The 15,853-nt window shown below is 43.2% G+C and overlaps 1 protein-coding gene across 2 annotated transcripts in view; it reads left to right on the forward strand.

The window, feature by feature from the left end:
• The window catches only part of MXD4 (MAX dimerization protein 4), a 157,148-nt gene that overhangs the window by 120,114 nt on the left and 21,181 nt on the right, over positions 1-15,853 (forward strand). The window contains exons 4-6 of one of the 2 annotated variants that reach the window (XR_012237788.1): positions 9,097-9,211; positions 12,576-12,735; positions 15,207-15,709. Coding sequence is in view for 1 of the 2 variants with exons in the window: in XM_073610913.1 (XP_073467014.1) it covers positions 9,097-9,211; positions 12,576-12,735; positions 15,207-15,355 (424 nt within the window). In the remaining variant the exon portion in view is untranslated. Of the gene's footprint in view, positions 1-9,096; positions 9,212-12,575; positions 12,736-15,206; positions 15,729-15,853 lie in introns of those variants that run through there. The other variant, XM_073610913.1, reaches the window with a different exon arrangement.

Genomic DNA, 15,853 nt, shown 5'->3' on the forward strand with positions numbered 1-15,853 from the left:
CACAAACGGTCATTGCTAAAGAAGCTGGCTGTTCACAGGGTGCTGTATCCAAGCTTATTAATGGAAATTTGAGTGGAAGGAAAAAGTGAGGTAGAAAAAGATGCACAAGCAACAGGGATAACCACAGCCTTGAGAGGAATGTGAATGAAGCAAAGCCATTCAAGAATTTGGGGGAGATTCACAAGGAGTGGACTACGGCTGATGTCAGTGCTTCAAGAGCCACCACACACACACAGACGTATCCAGGACATGGGCTACAACTGTCGCAATCCTTGTGTCAAGCCACTTTTTAACCAGGGACAACGTCAGAAGCATCTTACCTGGGCTAAGGAGAAAAAGGACTGGACTGTTGCTCAGTGGACCAAAGTTCTCTTTTCGGATGAAAGTAAATTTTGCATTTCATTTGGAAATCAAGGTCTGGAGGAAGAGTGGAAGGGCACAGAATCCAAGTTGCGTGAGGTCCAGTGTGAAGTTTCCACAGTCAGTGATAATTTGGGCAGCCATGTCATCTGCTGGTGTTGGTCCACTGTGTTTTATCAAATCCAAAGTCAGCACAGCCCTCTACCTAGAAATTCTAGTGCACTTCATGCCTTTCTCAGCTGACCAGCTTCATGGAGATGCTGATTTCATTTTCCAGCAGGACTTGGCTCCTGCCCACACTGCCAAAAGTACCAATACCTGATTTAATGATCATGGTATTACTGTGCTTGATTGGAAAGCAAACTGGCCTGACCTAAACCCCTTAGAGAATCTGTAGGGTATTGTTAAGAGGAAGATGAGAGACACCAGACCCAACAATGCAGACAAGCAGAGGGCCGCTATCAAAGCAATCTGGCTTCCATAACACCTCAGCAGTGCCATAGGCTGATCGCCTCCATGCCACGCCGCATTGATGCAGTAATTCATGCAAAAGGAGCCCTGACCAAGTATTTAGTACATACTATACTATTAACTTTTTGATGATATTCAAATTTTTTAAGTTGCACCTGTAGCTTTTAGGTGGAGGTTTTCAAGGAACGCCTCAAGGTGGACACACTAGGGGGTTTAAGACCTGAAAATTATTTAAAGGGTTCCACTGAAGTTAAAAGGTTGAGAAAGGCTGTGCTAAATAGTGCTCTGATTGTATTTTGGAAGGCGTTTACACCATAACATCTTTATTGCGGGACACATGATGGTATCTATTACCCCAGTGTTTCTTAACCTTTTTTTCAGTCAAGGCACCTTTTAAAATTATAGACAATCTCAAAGCACCCTTTAGAATTATGGACAGCCTTGAGGCACCCCATTCTAAAATGTAAAAAACGATTCTAATAGCGATACATAATGCAGCAACATCCACACATAGGACACCCAATGTTAGAGGCGATTTATTCTTCCAAAGCAATATTCCAATGTTTCTCTTCTCCCTCAATTTCTCTCCATCAGTCAGCTAATGTCACCCCAGTGCTGAGGGAGAGGGGCACAGAAGGGTCAAACAAGGATGCTGTGGAGGCAGCAGACATCCTCCTTATCAACTGATGACATCATTGGTTGTTAGGATGTCAGTGTCTAGAAAGTCGTAATGGTGCATAAGGAAAACCCATGGCTTTGTTTAACTAAAAGGCAGGCTTCATCCACCCACTGGCTTGTATACAATTTTTGATCAATTTTTAGGCATTTTGTCAAGGCACCCCTGAAGAAACCTCAAGGCACCCCTGAAGAAACCTCAAGGCACCCCAGGGTGCCTGGGCACCCTGGTTGAAAAAGGCTGCATTATCCTATGGTCAATCTGATTGACTCTTTTTTCTATCTGGTGCTTCTCATTTGCTTTCATGTAGTCTTCTAAGGAAACTGCAGTCACCACATTAGTCCTACCCTCTTTTGTATACTTGTATTCATTTTATACTTTTTAATGCAACATTTAACTCTTGTACTTGTTGCTAGGGATGAGCTTCGAGTTCGAGTCAAACTCATGTTCGACTCGAACATTGGCTGTTCGCAAGTTCGCCGAACAGCGAACAATTTGGGGTGTTCGCGGCAAATTCGAATGCCGCGGAACACCCTTTAAAAGTCTATGGGAGAAATCAAAAGTGCTAATTTTAAAGGCTTATATGCAAGTTATTGTCATAAAAAGTGTTTGGGGACCCGGGTCCTGCCCCAGGGGACATGGATCAATGCAAAAAAAAGTTTTAAAAATGGCCGTTTTTTCAGGAGCAGTGATTTTAATAATGCTTAAAGTCAAACAATAAAAGTGTAATATCCCTTTAAATTTCGTAGCTGGGGGGTGTCTATAGTATGCCTGTAAAGGGGCGCATGTTTCCCGTGTTTAGAACAGTCTGACAGCAAAATGACATTTCGAAGGAAAAAACCCATTTAAAACTACTCGCGGCTATTGCATTGCCAACAATACACATAGAAGTTCATTGATAAAAACGGCATGGGAATTCCCCACGGGGGAACCCCGAACCAAAATTTAAAAAAAAAATGACGTTGGAGTCCCCCTAAATTCCATACCAGGCCCTTCAGGTCTGGTATGGATATTAAGGGGAACCCCGGCCAAAATTTAAAAAAAAAATGACGTGGGGTTCCCCCTAAATTCCATACCAGACCCTTAAGGTCTGGTATGGATTTTAAGGGGAACCCCGCGCAAAAAAACCCCCAAAAAACGGCGTGGGGTCCCCCCAAAAATCCATACCAGACCCTTATCCGAGCACGCAACCTGGCAGGCCGCAGGAAAAGAGGGGGGGGGCGGGAGTGCGCCCCCCCCCCCTCCTGAACCGTACCAGGCCACATGCCCTCAACTTTGGGAGGGTGCTTTGGGGTAGCCCCCCAAAACACCTTGTCCCCATGTTGATGAGGACAAGGGCCTCATCCCCACAACCCTGGCCGGTGGTTGTGGGGGTCTGCGGGCGGGGGGCTTATCGGAATCTGGAAGCCCCCTTTAACAAGGGGACCCCCAGATCCCGGCCCCCCCCTGTGTGAAATGGTAAGGGGGTACTTACCCCTACCATTTCACTAAAAAACTGTCAAAAATGTTAAAAATGACAAGAGACAGTTTTTGACAATTCCTTTATTTAAATGCTTCTTCTTTCTTCTATCTTCCTTCATCTTCTTCTTCTTCTGGTTCTTCTGGCTCTTCTGGTTCTTCCTCCAGCGTTCTCATCCAGCATCTCCTCCGCGGCGTCTTCTATTTTCTTCTCCTCGGGCCGCTCCGCACCCATGGCATGGGGGGAGGCTCCCGCTCTTCTCTTCATCTTCTTCTCTTCTTCTTTTCTTCTCTTCTTCTCTTCTTCTCTTCTTCATTTTCTTCTCCAGGCCGGATCACATATATATAAGTGATCCGACTCTTCCGGGTAGGGGATGCGGATGTGCGCCGCCAGGGGTTTGCTTCCGCTGTGATTACACACAGCGGAAGCCGATTGGCGGGTGCACAGCACCCGATTTCCTTCGGCACCCGCTGATATTTAGGCAGAGAGACAGAACTGTGATCTGCCTATGTAAACAAGGCAGATCACCGTTCTGACAGGAGCGAAGGGATGGAATTTGTGTTCCTGCAAAGCAGGGAATAAATTACATCTCTTCCCCTAGTAAAAGCAACTCACACAGTAAAGTAAAACACAGGCTAGGCACGGAGTTAACCCTTTGATCGCCCCTGATGTTAACGCCTTCCATGCCATGTCCCTAGTGCAGTGACAGTGCATATTTTTTAACACTGATCCCGCTATAAATCGCGGATCGCCACCATTTCTAGTAAAATAAATAAACAAATAAAAACATCCCATAATTTGTAGACACTATGGAGTGGTTTTACTAAACGTAAATATACTGTGAACTTGCACACTGCAAGAGCAGTTGCTTCCATCATCCAATCAGGTGCAAGCAAAATGCTGTTTTTTTTTTTAATTTTCCTTGCACATGGTTGGGTAGTCTTTGCAAATTAAAGATTTACCTCATTTACTAAGCTCTGGAGCAACTGCACTTGCAGAGTGCACAGTCTTTTTGCCATCAACCCATATAACTTTTGCGCAAACCAATCAATATACACTTATTGGGATTTTTTTTTACCAAAAACATGTAGCAGAATACATATTGGCATCAATTTATAAAGAAATTAGTAAAAATGTATTGGGTATGTTTTATACCAGAAAGGAAAAACTGTTTTTTCATTTTTCAAAATTGTTGGTCTTTTTTTGTTTGATTTCCCCATAGAACAAATAGCTTTGTCCCCCTATTACAGAAAGTGGAAAAATAATAGATCTATCAAAACGATCAACAGAAAATAAACGGGGGATTCAAAACATCTGTGTTAATGCTAGACATAGACTGCGGCATAAATGTCATTTTTTATTTTGTCGAAAGTTTTTCTTTAATTTGAGCAAAGAAAAGGAATAGAATCTTGCCACGACTCATGGGCAGAAAGGGTTTGAGCTGTATTTCTGTAGAAAGGTTTTCTGCGGTCTGTGTCTGCCTCTAGGCGATATTCCCTTTTAAACAGAGAAATTCTCATCTGTGTATGGAAACAGCACTATTGTACTGACTGTTAATACATATACACACACTGGAACCCACATGTACAAAGTTTGTGAGCATGGAATGTTCGTCCTACCAGTTCATTGACGGCGACTACAATGGGACATTCAGAATCGTGACGTCACACAATTCTTATAAATATTGAACATGCACCAAAATGGTTGCCTCTTCAATGCAAGCTAGTTAGTATTTCAATGAAAGGTCCTGCAGGATAAAAAGGGTTCTATTTTGAAATTCCAACCAAAGAATCCGAAATGTGGAAATTAAATATACAGTCCGTGGTTTGCACATTCTGAAGCTCTTAAAATATTTAGGAAGATGCCCGCTAATGAAATACTAGACCTTAAGAGTTGCTAATAAAATTCATAACCATTTATACAAAAGTTGTCATAGACGTGCAGATAACAAGATGTTTCACAAATGCCGTTATTAAACATGACCTCTAGAAGATTTATCCCCCCCCCCCCCATTCACACGTGAGCACAGTAAATTTAGCAAATTTGAGGCTTTTTTTGTGAGTTTTTGGACAGCTTGGCCATAAAGAGTAAAAATAATGCATATACTAGCAAGATCAACAGGTAATTTAAAGAATTATACTGTATAGGGTTGCACCGATACCAATGCTGATACTAAGCATTTTCGTAAGTATCGGTACTCGCGAAAATGCTCCAATACCTGAGAACGGAAGTGACGTCACCTTTGGAGTGGACAGTGGCACCGCTAGGTGGGTACAGGTCGCATCCGGGTGACACCCATCACCCGCATGTCCCAGGCAGCTGTGGTGGCTGGGCTGCTCCTCCCTGCGGCCAGCTAGCCACCCATTCAGTTCACTGCACGGCTTTCAGGGCTGTGGGGTGGAGACTAGGTCATCTGACCATGAAGAGGAGGAGCTGGAGAGGAGACCCCATCGCCGCGTGTAGGGATAGGTGTCCTGGGGCATCTTTCACCTGACATCCAGTGGCACCAGCAGTTCCTGCGACCCAGCTCACCTGGCGTTCTGGACCTACACGACATGATGTGCCTGTCTTAACTGTTAAATTGTGAGTAGCCCTCTAATAATTAAAGCATTTACATGTTCTGCTGCACTTAGAGGCGCTTCCCACCTTTTGTTTTTGTCCTTCGTGTATTTAGAGTCTGCTACAACTCTATAAGAAGCTTGCCCTAGTGTTGGATCTACTTGGATCTATTATGACTCACATATTATACTTTCATGAACATTGTTCATTTCAGATTGGGTGTAGTGACCAAACCATTGCGCCTATAACCCCTCTCCCTTTTTACTTAGCTGCATTGGAGGCCAGAGGAGAGATTTGGGGTCTGATACCCCAGATCTCTCTATAAAGAGGACCTTTCATGGCCCATGCTATTACACGGGATGTTGTTCATCCCTTGTAATAGCAATAAAGTTGATCAAAAAAATGTTAAAGGTACAGTGTTAAAAAAATAAATAAAAATAAAATCATAAAATTAAAAGTAGGTATCAGTAATTGGTATTGGCAAGTACTTGAGGAAAACTAGTATTGGTGCATCCCTAATACTATTCTGTATATGCATTGTGACACGTTGGGGTTTCTTAGCTCAGGTAGCGCCAAAACAGTGAGTCCTCTCCAGATATAGTTTTCAAGGCTTTCCTGCCCACGTTTATTTAAAAGAAAATCAAAATTCACACAAGTATGTTTTCCCATGCAGGGGGTTCTCGCCATCATTGCAAAAACATAACATTTAAGCTCCTGGCTCTTTTGTGGAAGCTTTACTGCTTTAAGTACCTCCATCAGGCTCCTCCTGAACGTTAATACCTTTTTGGTCCTCCTGACCTTGAAACACGTCCCATTGTTTATGCACAGATGCTACACTTCAGCTCTGCGTCTTCCTCACAGCTTCCAGCTGCTCTGACCCTCATGGACTGAGGTTCGGGCCTGACCTGGACACCATGGTGCACACCAGCACCTCTCATGGCTTTCTTCACACACTGACCTCCTCGGGTGGGTGGGGCTCTGAGCTCTATCTCTGGCTCTCATATGAAGCCAGCACACACCTGTGCCATTAGTATGCTCGCTTCGTACAAAATCTGGCGTAATCCACTATTTTATATTTTATATCCCCCATCCATCAATCTCTCCATGCTTTATTTTGTTGAGAAATCACTTTGAAAAACAACCCCCTAGCATTTTGGGCAGTGGCTATCTTGAGTAAGGGCAAATGATTCATGTAGCATTTACTTCCCCCCTCCTCTCCTTCCCTCCTGAAGACTCCTGGGGCATATGACATCATTTGCCTAGGCAAGAAGCCAGGAAGTAACTGAAGAAATATAAAATCAAAAAGTTTGTCTGGTGGCCACAAAGAGGGGCCTTTGTGAAAAATGTATCAAAAAGTGGTTCTACTGGCACAACATTACTTACTCGGAGCAGTATCCATCAATGTTCTGTTGAATTGACATAATTTAGAGGTGGCTTTACTGGCATCTGCCTTTCTCACTCTCTTCTCCTTACTTGAATTTAATTTGAAAAATACAGGGTACAGAGAGAACCGACCGCTTTAGCCCCTAGGGGAAATTTTGCATATACTATTTGTTGCTTTGATGGGCATTGTGCTTGCAAATGTTGTAACATGGCTCCCATTCGATGAACCCTTGGATGGACATGCTGGTCATCTCTGATGTATATGCTATGCGTTCTCTGTGCCTATGTGCTGAGATGGCTGAACAGCTGTGCATGTATGGGAGTGATGTCATCTCACTCCAGCCAGCCACGGTGGCTGATAACTGTCACCTGGAAGATGCTAAGGAGAAGATGGTGGCGAGGGAGCTTGCAGCAGAGGTAAGCATTACAGACTTTAGTTCCAAAACCATGGACATTAATATGAAGTTGCCCACTCTTTGCATCTATAACAGCCTCCACTCTTCTGGATAAGCTTTCTAGAAGCTTTCGGAGTGTACCTGTGGGAGTTTGGTTCCATTCAACCAAATGAACATTTGATGAGAAGAATTGGCTCTCAATCAGAGTTCAAATTCATCCTAAAGATGAAAAATAGGGTTTAGGTCAGGCCACTCGTCTTCCTCCATGCCACACTCATCAAACTGTGGGGGAGATTTACTAAAACTGGAGCATGCAAAATCTGGTGCAGCTCTGCATAGAGACCAATCAGCTTCCAGGTTTTATTGCCAAAGCTTAATTGAACAAGCTGAAGTTAGAAGATGATTGGCTATCATGCACAGCTGCACCAGATTCTGAGTGCTCCAGTTTTAGTAAATCCCCCCCTGTGTCTCTATGACTCTGTACACAGGGGTACAGTCATGCTGCAACAGAAAAGGGCCTTCCACAAACTGTTATCAGAAAGTTGCAAGCACATAATTGCCTAAAATGTTTTTTTTTTTATGCTGTAGCATTAACAGTACCTTTCACTGAAAACACCTAAACCTAATAATTTGGAGGGGTGACCACATACCTTTGCCCATATAACATAGATATGACCGTCAGGTGTCCACTAACTTTTGCTCATGTAATTTATGTATAGGCAAAATTGCCCTTTTAGATCATAAATGGGGCAATTTACATAATAAAGTTTAGAAGCAAACAAAAATCGGTGTCATCATATGCTTACTCTGCCAACTTTTGTCTGTCAAGATATTTAGGATCTGTGTACCTCAACATACCCTGCTGGTGTATGGCATGCTGGGATTTTAAGCTTGTCCACAACTTGATAGTTGATCTTACATGGCTCTCATTTTTGCCTCAACAAAATGGTGGTCATCTGCACAGAGACGCCGTTTCCCTATTGCAGGGGTCTCCAAACTTTCTTAACAAAGGGACTTTTTTGGCCTTCAGACTTTAGAGGGGCAGGACTGTGGCCAGTAGGAGTGGAAATTTTCTTAGGCATCAGTGGGTGTAAACATCAGATTTGATATTAGGTGAAGTAGGAGTGCCCCGTTGTTGGTATCATTGGGGGGAATAGTACCCCCTTGTTGGTGTCAATGAGAGAAATGGTGCCCCATTTTTGGTGTCAATAGGAGAAATGGTGCCCCATTGCCACAGTCAGTTGGCAGATTAGTGTCTCGTATCAGTGGGAGGAATAGTGCCCTAAGGGCCGAATAAAGGCAAGCAAAGGGCCGCAGTTTGGAGACCACTGTCCTATTGCATAAATGTAATGAGATGGGCAAAAAGTTGGCTTCAACTCTTGTTCTCCACCTGTAGAGATCTCCTCAGATGCTTTCGCCCTTTTCAGGGCCTAATCATAGAGTCTTAATTGCAGAGGCCTCTATGATTAAGCCCCGAAAAGAGCGAAGCGCATCTGAAGAGTTTTCTACAGATGGAGAACAGGAGTTGAAACCATCTTTTTACCCATTTTGAAGTCTACTTAAGCCTGATCAGCCGATTCTGTCTGTCTCACACCAGTCTTTTTACATGCTGATCCGACTGACACAGGTTTGGAGTGTCTTTCGAGCGGTACTATTTTCATTGTTTTGGGCTCTCATTTTTGCTGGTCTTTATCTTAGATCTTATCTTTGTTTCATCTTTATCTTAGATTCTATACTTTATATTGTTCTGGAATCTTCACATCCTATTCTTGCTCTTTTTTTTTTTTATCCAGGCGAGCAAAACTACGATTATATTTGGAGCAACTGAAGCAGCTTGTGCCCCTTGGGCCAGATAGCAACAGACATACCACTCTAAGTCTCTTGAAAAGAGCAAAAATGCACATTAAGGTGGGTTCATACGGTGTGCTCCCCCTATACTGCATTGCCTTTTACCTTGTTTTCAATACGCTACCATATAAGCTTTAAAAACTATAGATATTATTATGAACTATTATTGTAACATGCATCTGAAAGTCTTTTTTGTGAGATTTTCAAACGCCTACTTAAGTAAATCCTAATGCCTCGTATACACGATCGGACATTCCGACAACAAAATCCATGGATTTTTTCTGACAGATGTTGGCTCAAACTTATCTTGCATACACACGGTCAGAAAAATCTTGTCGGAAATTCCGAACGCGGTGACGTACAACACCTCAATATTTTTTTTTTTTTACCTTTTAGAATAAAGGGTTTACAGAAATGAATAAAAACTGGCCTTTGTAAGCACCACTTGTTAGTGTTACACTGTTTGTCTAATCCATCTAACTGCCACTTTGTTGGACAACTTGATCTGTTAGGATCTGTTAAGGAAGTTGAAAAATAGCAGACTTACTGGCAGGATGACCAGGTGGAAATAAAAGAAAAAAAAAAACCAAAGAATTAGTAAGCTGTAATAGAAAAAATATGTAGCTAGAATATGTTAAAAATGTTTTAAAATCAAGGCATCATAGGTAGGTACAGACTAACTGCACAGCCGCTGACATGTTTCACACCAGACGCGGTACTTAGTCATAGCTAATACATTTTTGGTAATATATTTTGGTTTTGGGTTTAATACTAATATAACTATAGCCTTAGAGAGAAAGTGGGGATTGGGAGGACCAATTGGACCTTGAGGGAACCATCCTAGGTCACAGGTAATTACTTGGGCTTTATTTTTAGCTTTAAAGTGGAACTGAAGCCAGAATGCAAGCAGGCAGGCTGTTACCACAGAAAAAAACATGCAATGTCTCTTCGGCGATAAAATACACCTACCTACCTGCTCGCAATCTTCTGCAGTTAGTAAACTGAGCTGCGCATGTGCCTTTCAGCCTACATTGCCATCACGGTCCTGGTGTGACAGGATAACTGACTCCTGCACATGCACAGGATTTACGTCATCCCGTGCCACCCAACAGAGATGCCTAAAGAGCGGCACCCAGACCATTAGAGACCATTCGGTTGTGGAAGTTGGAAGTGACTGTAGGCAGCAGAGACGTTGCGCGGGGGGTGCGGTCCGCACCCAGGTGACACCCGCTAGAGGGGTGACACCCTCCCGACGGTGAGGAAAGCCCTGGTATTTTTTTTTTGCAGCTGACCCGTTCACCCCGCAGACCGCTGGGCTGGAACAACAAACACCTCCAGTGTCGCGGCCGCGCCTGGTGTGTCATTGTGTGAGTGTGTCCTCCTTCTTCTTCTTCCTCCTCCCTACCCTACTGAGCCAGCGAGCCTCAGTCTGTCACATCTCACACTGCACTGCAGACATGATGATGAAGTCACTACACACACTACTAGTATCTCCGCCCGGGCGGCGCGGCAGCTGCACGCTGTGAAGCTGCCCTCCTCTCCTCTCCAGACTCCAGCTGCCGCCCGGCGGCCAGATTCGGAAAATGTGCGAGGGGAGGGTGTCCTGGTGTCCACCGCCGGCCCGAGCCCAGGGTGAGGTGTGTGTGTGTGTGTGTGTGTGTGTGTGTGTGTGTGTGTGTGGGGGGGGGTGACACCATGTTATACCGCACCAGGTGACACCAACCCTAGTGACACCACTGGTAGGCAGCATGGAAGGCAAACAGATCTAAAGCCAGTTACAGTGCCTGAAAAAGTATTCATACCCCTTGACATTTTCCACATTTTGTCATGTCACAATCAAAAATGTAAATGTTTTTTATTGGGAATTTATGTGATAGACCAACACAAAGTGGCACATAATTGTGAAGTGGAAGGAAAATGATAAATGGTTTTCAAAATGTTTTACAAATAAATATCTGTAAAGTGTGGTGTGCATTTGTATTCAGCCCTGATGAGTCAATACTTTGTAGAACCACCTTTTGCTGCAATTACAGCTGCAAGTCTTTTTGGGTATGTCTCTACCAGCTTTGCACATCTAGAGAGTAAAATGTTTGCCCATTCTTCTTTGCAAAATAGCTCAAGCTCTGTCAGATTGGATGGAGACCATCTATGAACAGCAATTTTCAAGTCTTGCCACAGATTCTCAATTGGATTTAGGTCTGGTCTTTGACTGGGCCATTCTAATACATGAATATGCTTTGATCTAAACCTTTCCATTGTATCTCTGGCTGTATGTTTAGGGTCGTTGCCCTGCTGGAAGGTGAACCTTTGCCCCAGTCTCAAGTATTTTGCAGTCTCTAACAGGTTTTCTTCTAAGATTGCCCTGTATTTGGCTCCATCCATCTTCCCATCAACTCTGATCAGTTTCCCTGTCCCTGCTGAAGAAAAGCATCCTCACAACATGATGCTGCCACCACCATGTTTCATGGTGAGGATGGTGTGTTCAGGGTTATGTGCAGTGTTAGTTTTCTGCCACAAAAGTTTTCCCCACATGGAAAAACTGCAAAAGGGACGTCTTATGGTCTTATGGCTTTCTTTCAACAATGGCTTTCATAAAGGCCAGATTTGTGGAGGGCATGACTAATAGTTGTCCTGTGGACAGATTCTCCCATCTGAGCTGTGGATCTCTGCAGCTTCTTCAAAGTTACCATGGGCCTCTTGGCTGCTTCTCTGAATAATGCTCTCCTTGCTGGCCTGTCAGTTTAGGTGGACGGCCATGTCTTGGTAGGTTTGCAGTTGTGCCATACTCTTCCATTTTCAGATGATGGATTGAACAGTGCTTCGTGAGATGTTCAAAGCTTGGCATATTTTTTATAACTTAACCCTGCTTTAAACTTCTCAACAACTTTATCCCTGACCAGTCTGGTGTATTCCTTGGCCTTCATGATGCTGTTTGTTTCACAAAGGTTCTCTAACAAAACTCTGAGGGCTTCATAGAACAGCTGTATTTATACTGAGATTAAATGTACTAATTAGGTGAGTTGTGAAGGCAATTGGTTTACACTAGATTTTAGTTAGGGGTATCAGAGTAAAGGGGGCTGAATACAAATGCTCGCCACACTTTTCACATATTTATATGTAAAAAAAATGTTGAAAACCATTTATCATTTTCTTTCCACTTCACAATTATGTGCCACGTTGTGTTGGTTTATCACATAAAATTCCAATAAAATACATTTATGTTTTTGGTTGTAACATGACAAAATACGGAAAATTGCAAGGGGTACGAATACTTTTTCAAGACACTGTACCTTTAAAATTGACTTTTATTGAGAGATGTAAGTGAGCAGCCATTGCATACTTATTTTGGGTGAGCCATTAAATAAACCAGTTGCAAGAAAAAGTACCTGGACACGCAAACACATTTCTACAATTGTCTCTTCAGAAATTAGAAGAACAGGACCGAAAAGCTCTGAACATCAAGGAGCAGCTTCAAAGAGAACATCGCTACCTCAAGCGACGTCTAGAGCAGCTCTCTGTGCATGGGATGGAGCGCATGCGCACAGATAGTTTGGGCTCTATCATATCCACTGACTCTGAACAAGGTGAGCAATACACGCCAGGCTATGTGAAAGTCTCTTAGTGCTTTATATAGCCATTAGTGATCTGTCTGCAGCATCTTTCCCTTGTGTCTTTTTTCCCCAAAACCATGATGGAGAAAACTGTCACTGGACATACTGTAACTGATATGCACTGAAGCAAGCTAAAATTCTCAAAATGCTCCTACATCTCATGTACTTGACAGCTGGTTCACCATACAAGTGAACAGAGATTTCCATGTCTTTGATATGCTTAATTACCGATGTGAATGCACACAAGTAAGGGTGAATAATAACAAAAATTGGGATTAGTACCTTCAGTTGTGTCGCAAACCATGACTAGAAAACCTAATCCCGGCCATAGACGGTTTAAATCACTGCTGGACCAGCCGAAAATTTGAACTATTTATGGGCAGGCTGACTGTAGCCAAGTTGATTGATCGATAGCCGCTAGCAATAATCCTTGCGGAGAGAGCACAATACTTCCACCGGAGGGATTCTCCCATCAAAACTGACTTTGTTGATGGGGGAATCGCACCATCTATGGCCGGCTTAACATACAATAGGCATTATGGCGACTAATGTATACATAAGGTCACAGAATATGCTCTATCAGGAAATGGAGGAGGAAGTAGTGGTGAATCAGTGACTGAAGATTTTGAAGGGTGTGTGTGCCACGTGACTTGCAGAAAGAGATTCTATTGAAGAAGCACTTGAGGTGCCCCGAAGGTGAAAAGGTAAATGGAGGAGAGCAAGTTGTGTGCACAGTAGAAGATGGACTTAGGGTATTATTTATTACAGGTGTTTATCTAGTGAAAACAACTTGTGCAGCACTTTACACATATTGTATATTCACATCAGTCCTTGCCCTCGAGGAGCTTACAATCTAAGGTCCCTATCTCGCAAGCATACATACTAGGTCCAGTTTAGATAGGATCCATTAAATTTACCTGTTTGTCTTTGGAGTGAAACCCACATAAGCACAGGGGGAGCATGCAAACCCTATCCAGATTGTTAAGAAAAAAAACGCGCGAAGTCAGAAATAATATACATTGAAGTATATGTGGAAATAATTATGAAATCCACATAACTGTAAACCAAAAAACATTAAATAAATAAAATAAAAAAATAAAAAATGTAGTCCAAAAAGCAGCAGCTCACAATGTGATAACACAAATAAACTGTTTAAAGGGAAAAAAAGGCCGCGCTACAAATGGAAAGTCCATACAGTAGTTCTTGGATGGACGATATTAATTCAATCTAGTGCCGATAACCCAGGTGAATCAAAAATTACATCAACCATGCCACCACCAGAAGAAAAACCTGCTTACCAGCTGGCAGGTAAGTTGGGCAGTTGGCTTATACCCAGCCAGGGCCTTTCCTCATAGGGGAGATCCACTGACGGACCGGAGGATGGATATAGGATGAAATGGATTGGATACTCAAACTCCTCCTGGCAGCACGAGATCTTAGACGGACCAGAAGACCAAGCCACATATAGAGGAAGAAAGACCATCCATAGCGTAATACTGTCACAATTATTAGTTTAATAAAGAGTAATGCACTTACATGAGGTTAAAATATCACAGATAAAATCAGAGCCGGCCGGCTGCAAACAAACTCCCGTCCTCCCAACGTAGGAGCGTGGTGACGTCAACACGTGTCCTCGCCCAACTTTCCATTTGTAGTGCGGCCTTTTTTTCCCTTTATCCAGATTGTGTTCTGATCGGGATTCAAACCAAGGATTACAGTGCTATCCACTAAGCCACTGTGTTGCCCAAGTAAAGGCAGAGGAGTCCTCCTGGATAGAACTTTTCAGGTTATATTTGGTAAATGGATCCTCTGTTAGGAGCCAGTGCTAGGACTGACAGAAAGGAGTAGTATTTAAAATGTTTTTTCACCCTTGCCACCCTCGCTGTTTTTTTTTTTTTTTTAAATCATACCTTAATGGTGTTGTGATTGGCACATTTTAGATACTCACCCACCCAGCGGATCCAGGGGAGATCCTCCCCTCTTCCAGCCGCACTCTATCCTGCACCGCCGTGTCTTGCTGTGACGTCACAGAGAGGCTGTCAGCTGTTCCGGGTTCAGCTGACATGTCTCTATGACGCCCTGCTAGGCCTCCTCCTCTTTAACTCAGTGAAAGGCTTTGCCTACTGGGATATTTGACATTCATATCCCAGGAAGCAAAGAGGGAACAGGGCATGTTGTTCGCCCAGGCTAATGACATGCATAGGTGTTGGGGCCAAACAAAATTGTTAAAGAAAAATTCAAATAAAAAAAGGTTGCTAATCGGGCAGAGGACCGGAAGATGGGTGGAGAGAAGGGGTGAATGGCTGGGAAAGCCAGAGAAAAAAATCAGAAGGATACACACCAACATTTTAGTTGTTTAATGTGGGAGGGTGTAAATATGCAGGAAATGTTCCCATCCATTGAACATGTGTTTATCAGTTCTTTGTTCTGTCTCCCCTCGACAGAAGTAGACATTGAAGGCATGGAATTTACCCCGGGAGAAGTAGACAGTATTGGAAGTGCCAGCGATGTGGATGACCACTACAGTCTGCAAAGCAGCTCCAGCGACAGCGGCTATACACATTCCCTGAGACTTAATTCCAGTCTCTTATAGTGGCCAAATTACTGGACCAACTCAGGACCATCAAGCTGAAGCACTTACATCTGGAAAACAAAACAAAAAAACCTAAAAAAAAAAAAAATGTAAAAGAAAACAAGAAAAAGTTAACTGCCACTCAGCCAAGACTGCTGACTCTAAATCTTTCAAGGAGCGTTCTTGCTGAGGAGGCCCCCCCTCCATTTCAACCACAGCACGTGAGATTCCCGACACACGGCTTTGATGGCGGTCTGTGCTGTGACTCGCTGGGGTGGATGTTGACAAAGAGAGTGTAAAGCTCAATGAAAGCCCAATTTTTGCAGTCATATCATTCCATTGCTAAGTATTACATGGAGACACAGAGAGAAGCAGGTCAGATATTTTTTGATTACCAGAAGATCATTTAGTTTTAAGAATGAAGTAGAATTTGTACATGGCCGTCGAACTTCGTAGTTAGACATAACAAAATAAAGAATCATGACTTCTTTGAAGAACAGGCAATAGTTTTATCAGTGT

This window comes from Aquarana catesbeiana, linkage group LG01 (assembly GCF_042186555.1).
Source record: "Aquarana catesbeiana isolate 2022-GZ linkage group LG01, ASM4218655v1, whole genome shotgun sequence".
Classification (NCBI taxonomy): Eukaryota; Metazoa; Chordata; class Amphibia; order Anura; family Ranidae; genus Aquarana; species Aquarana catesbeiana.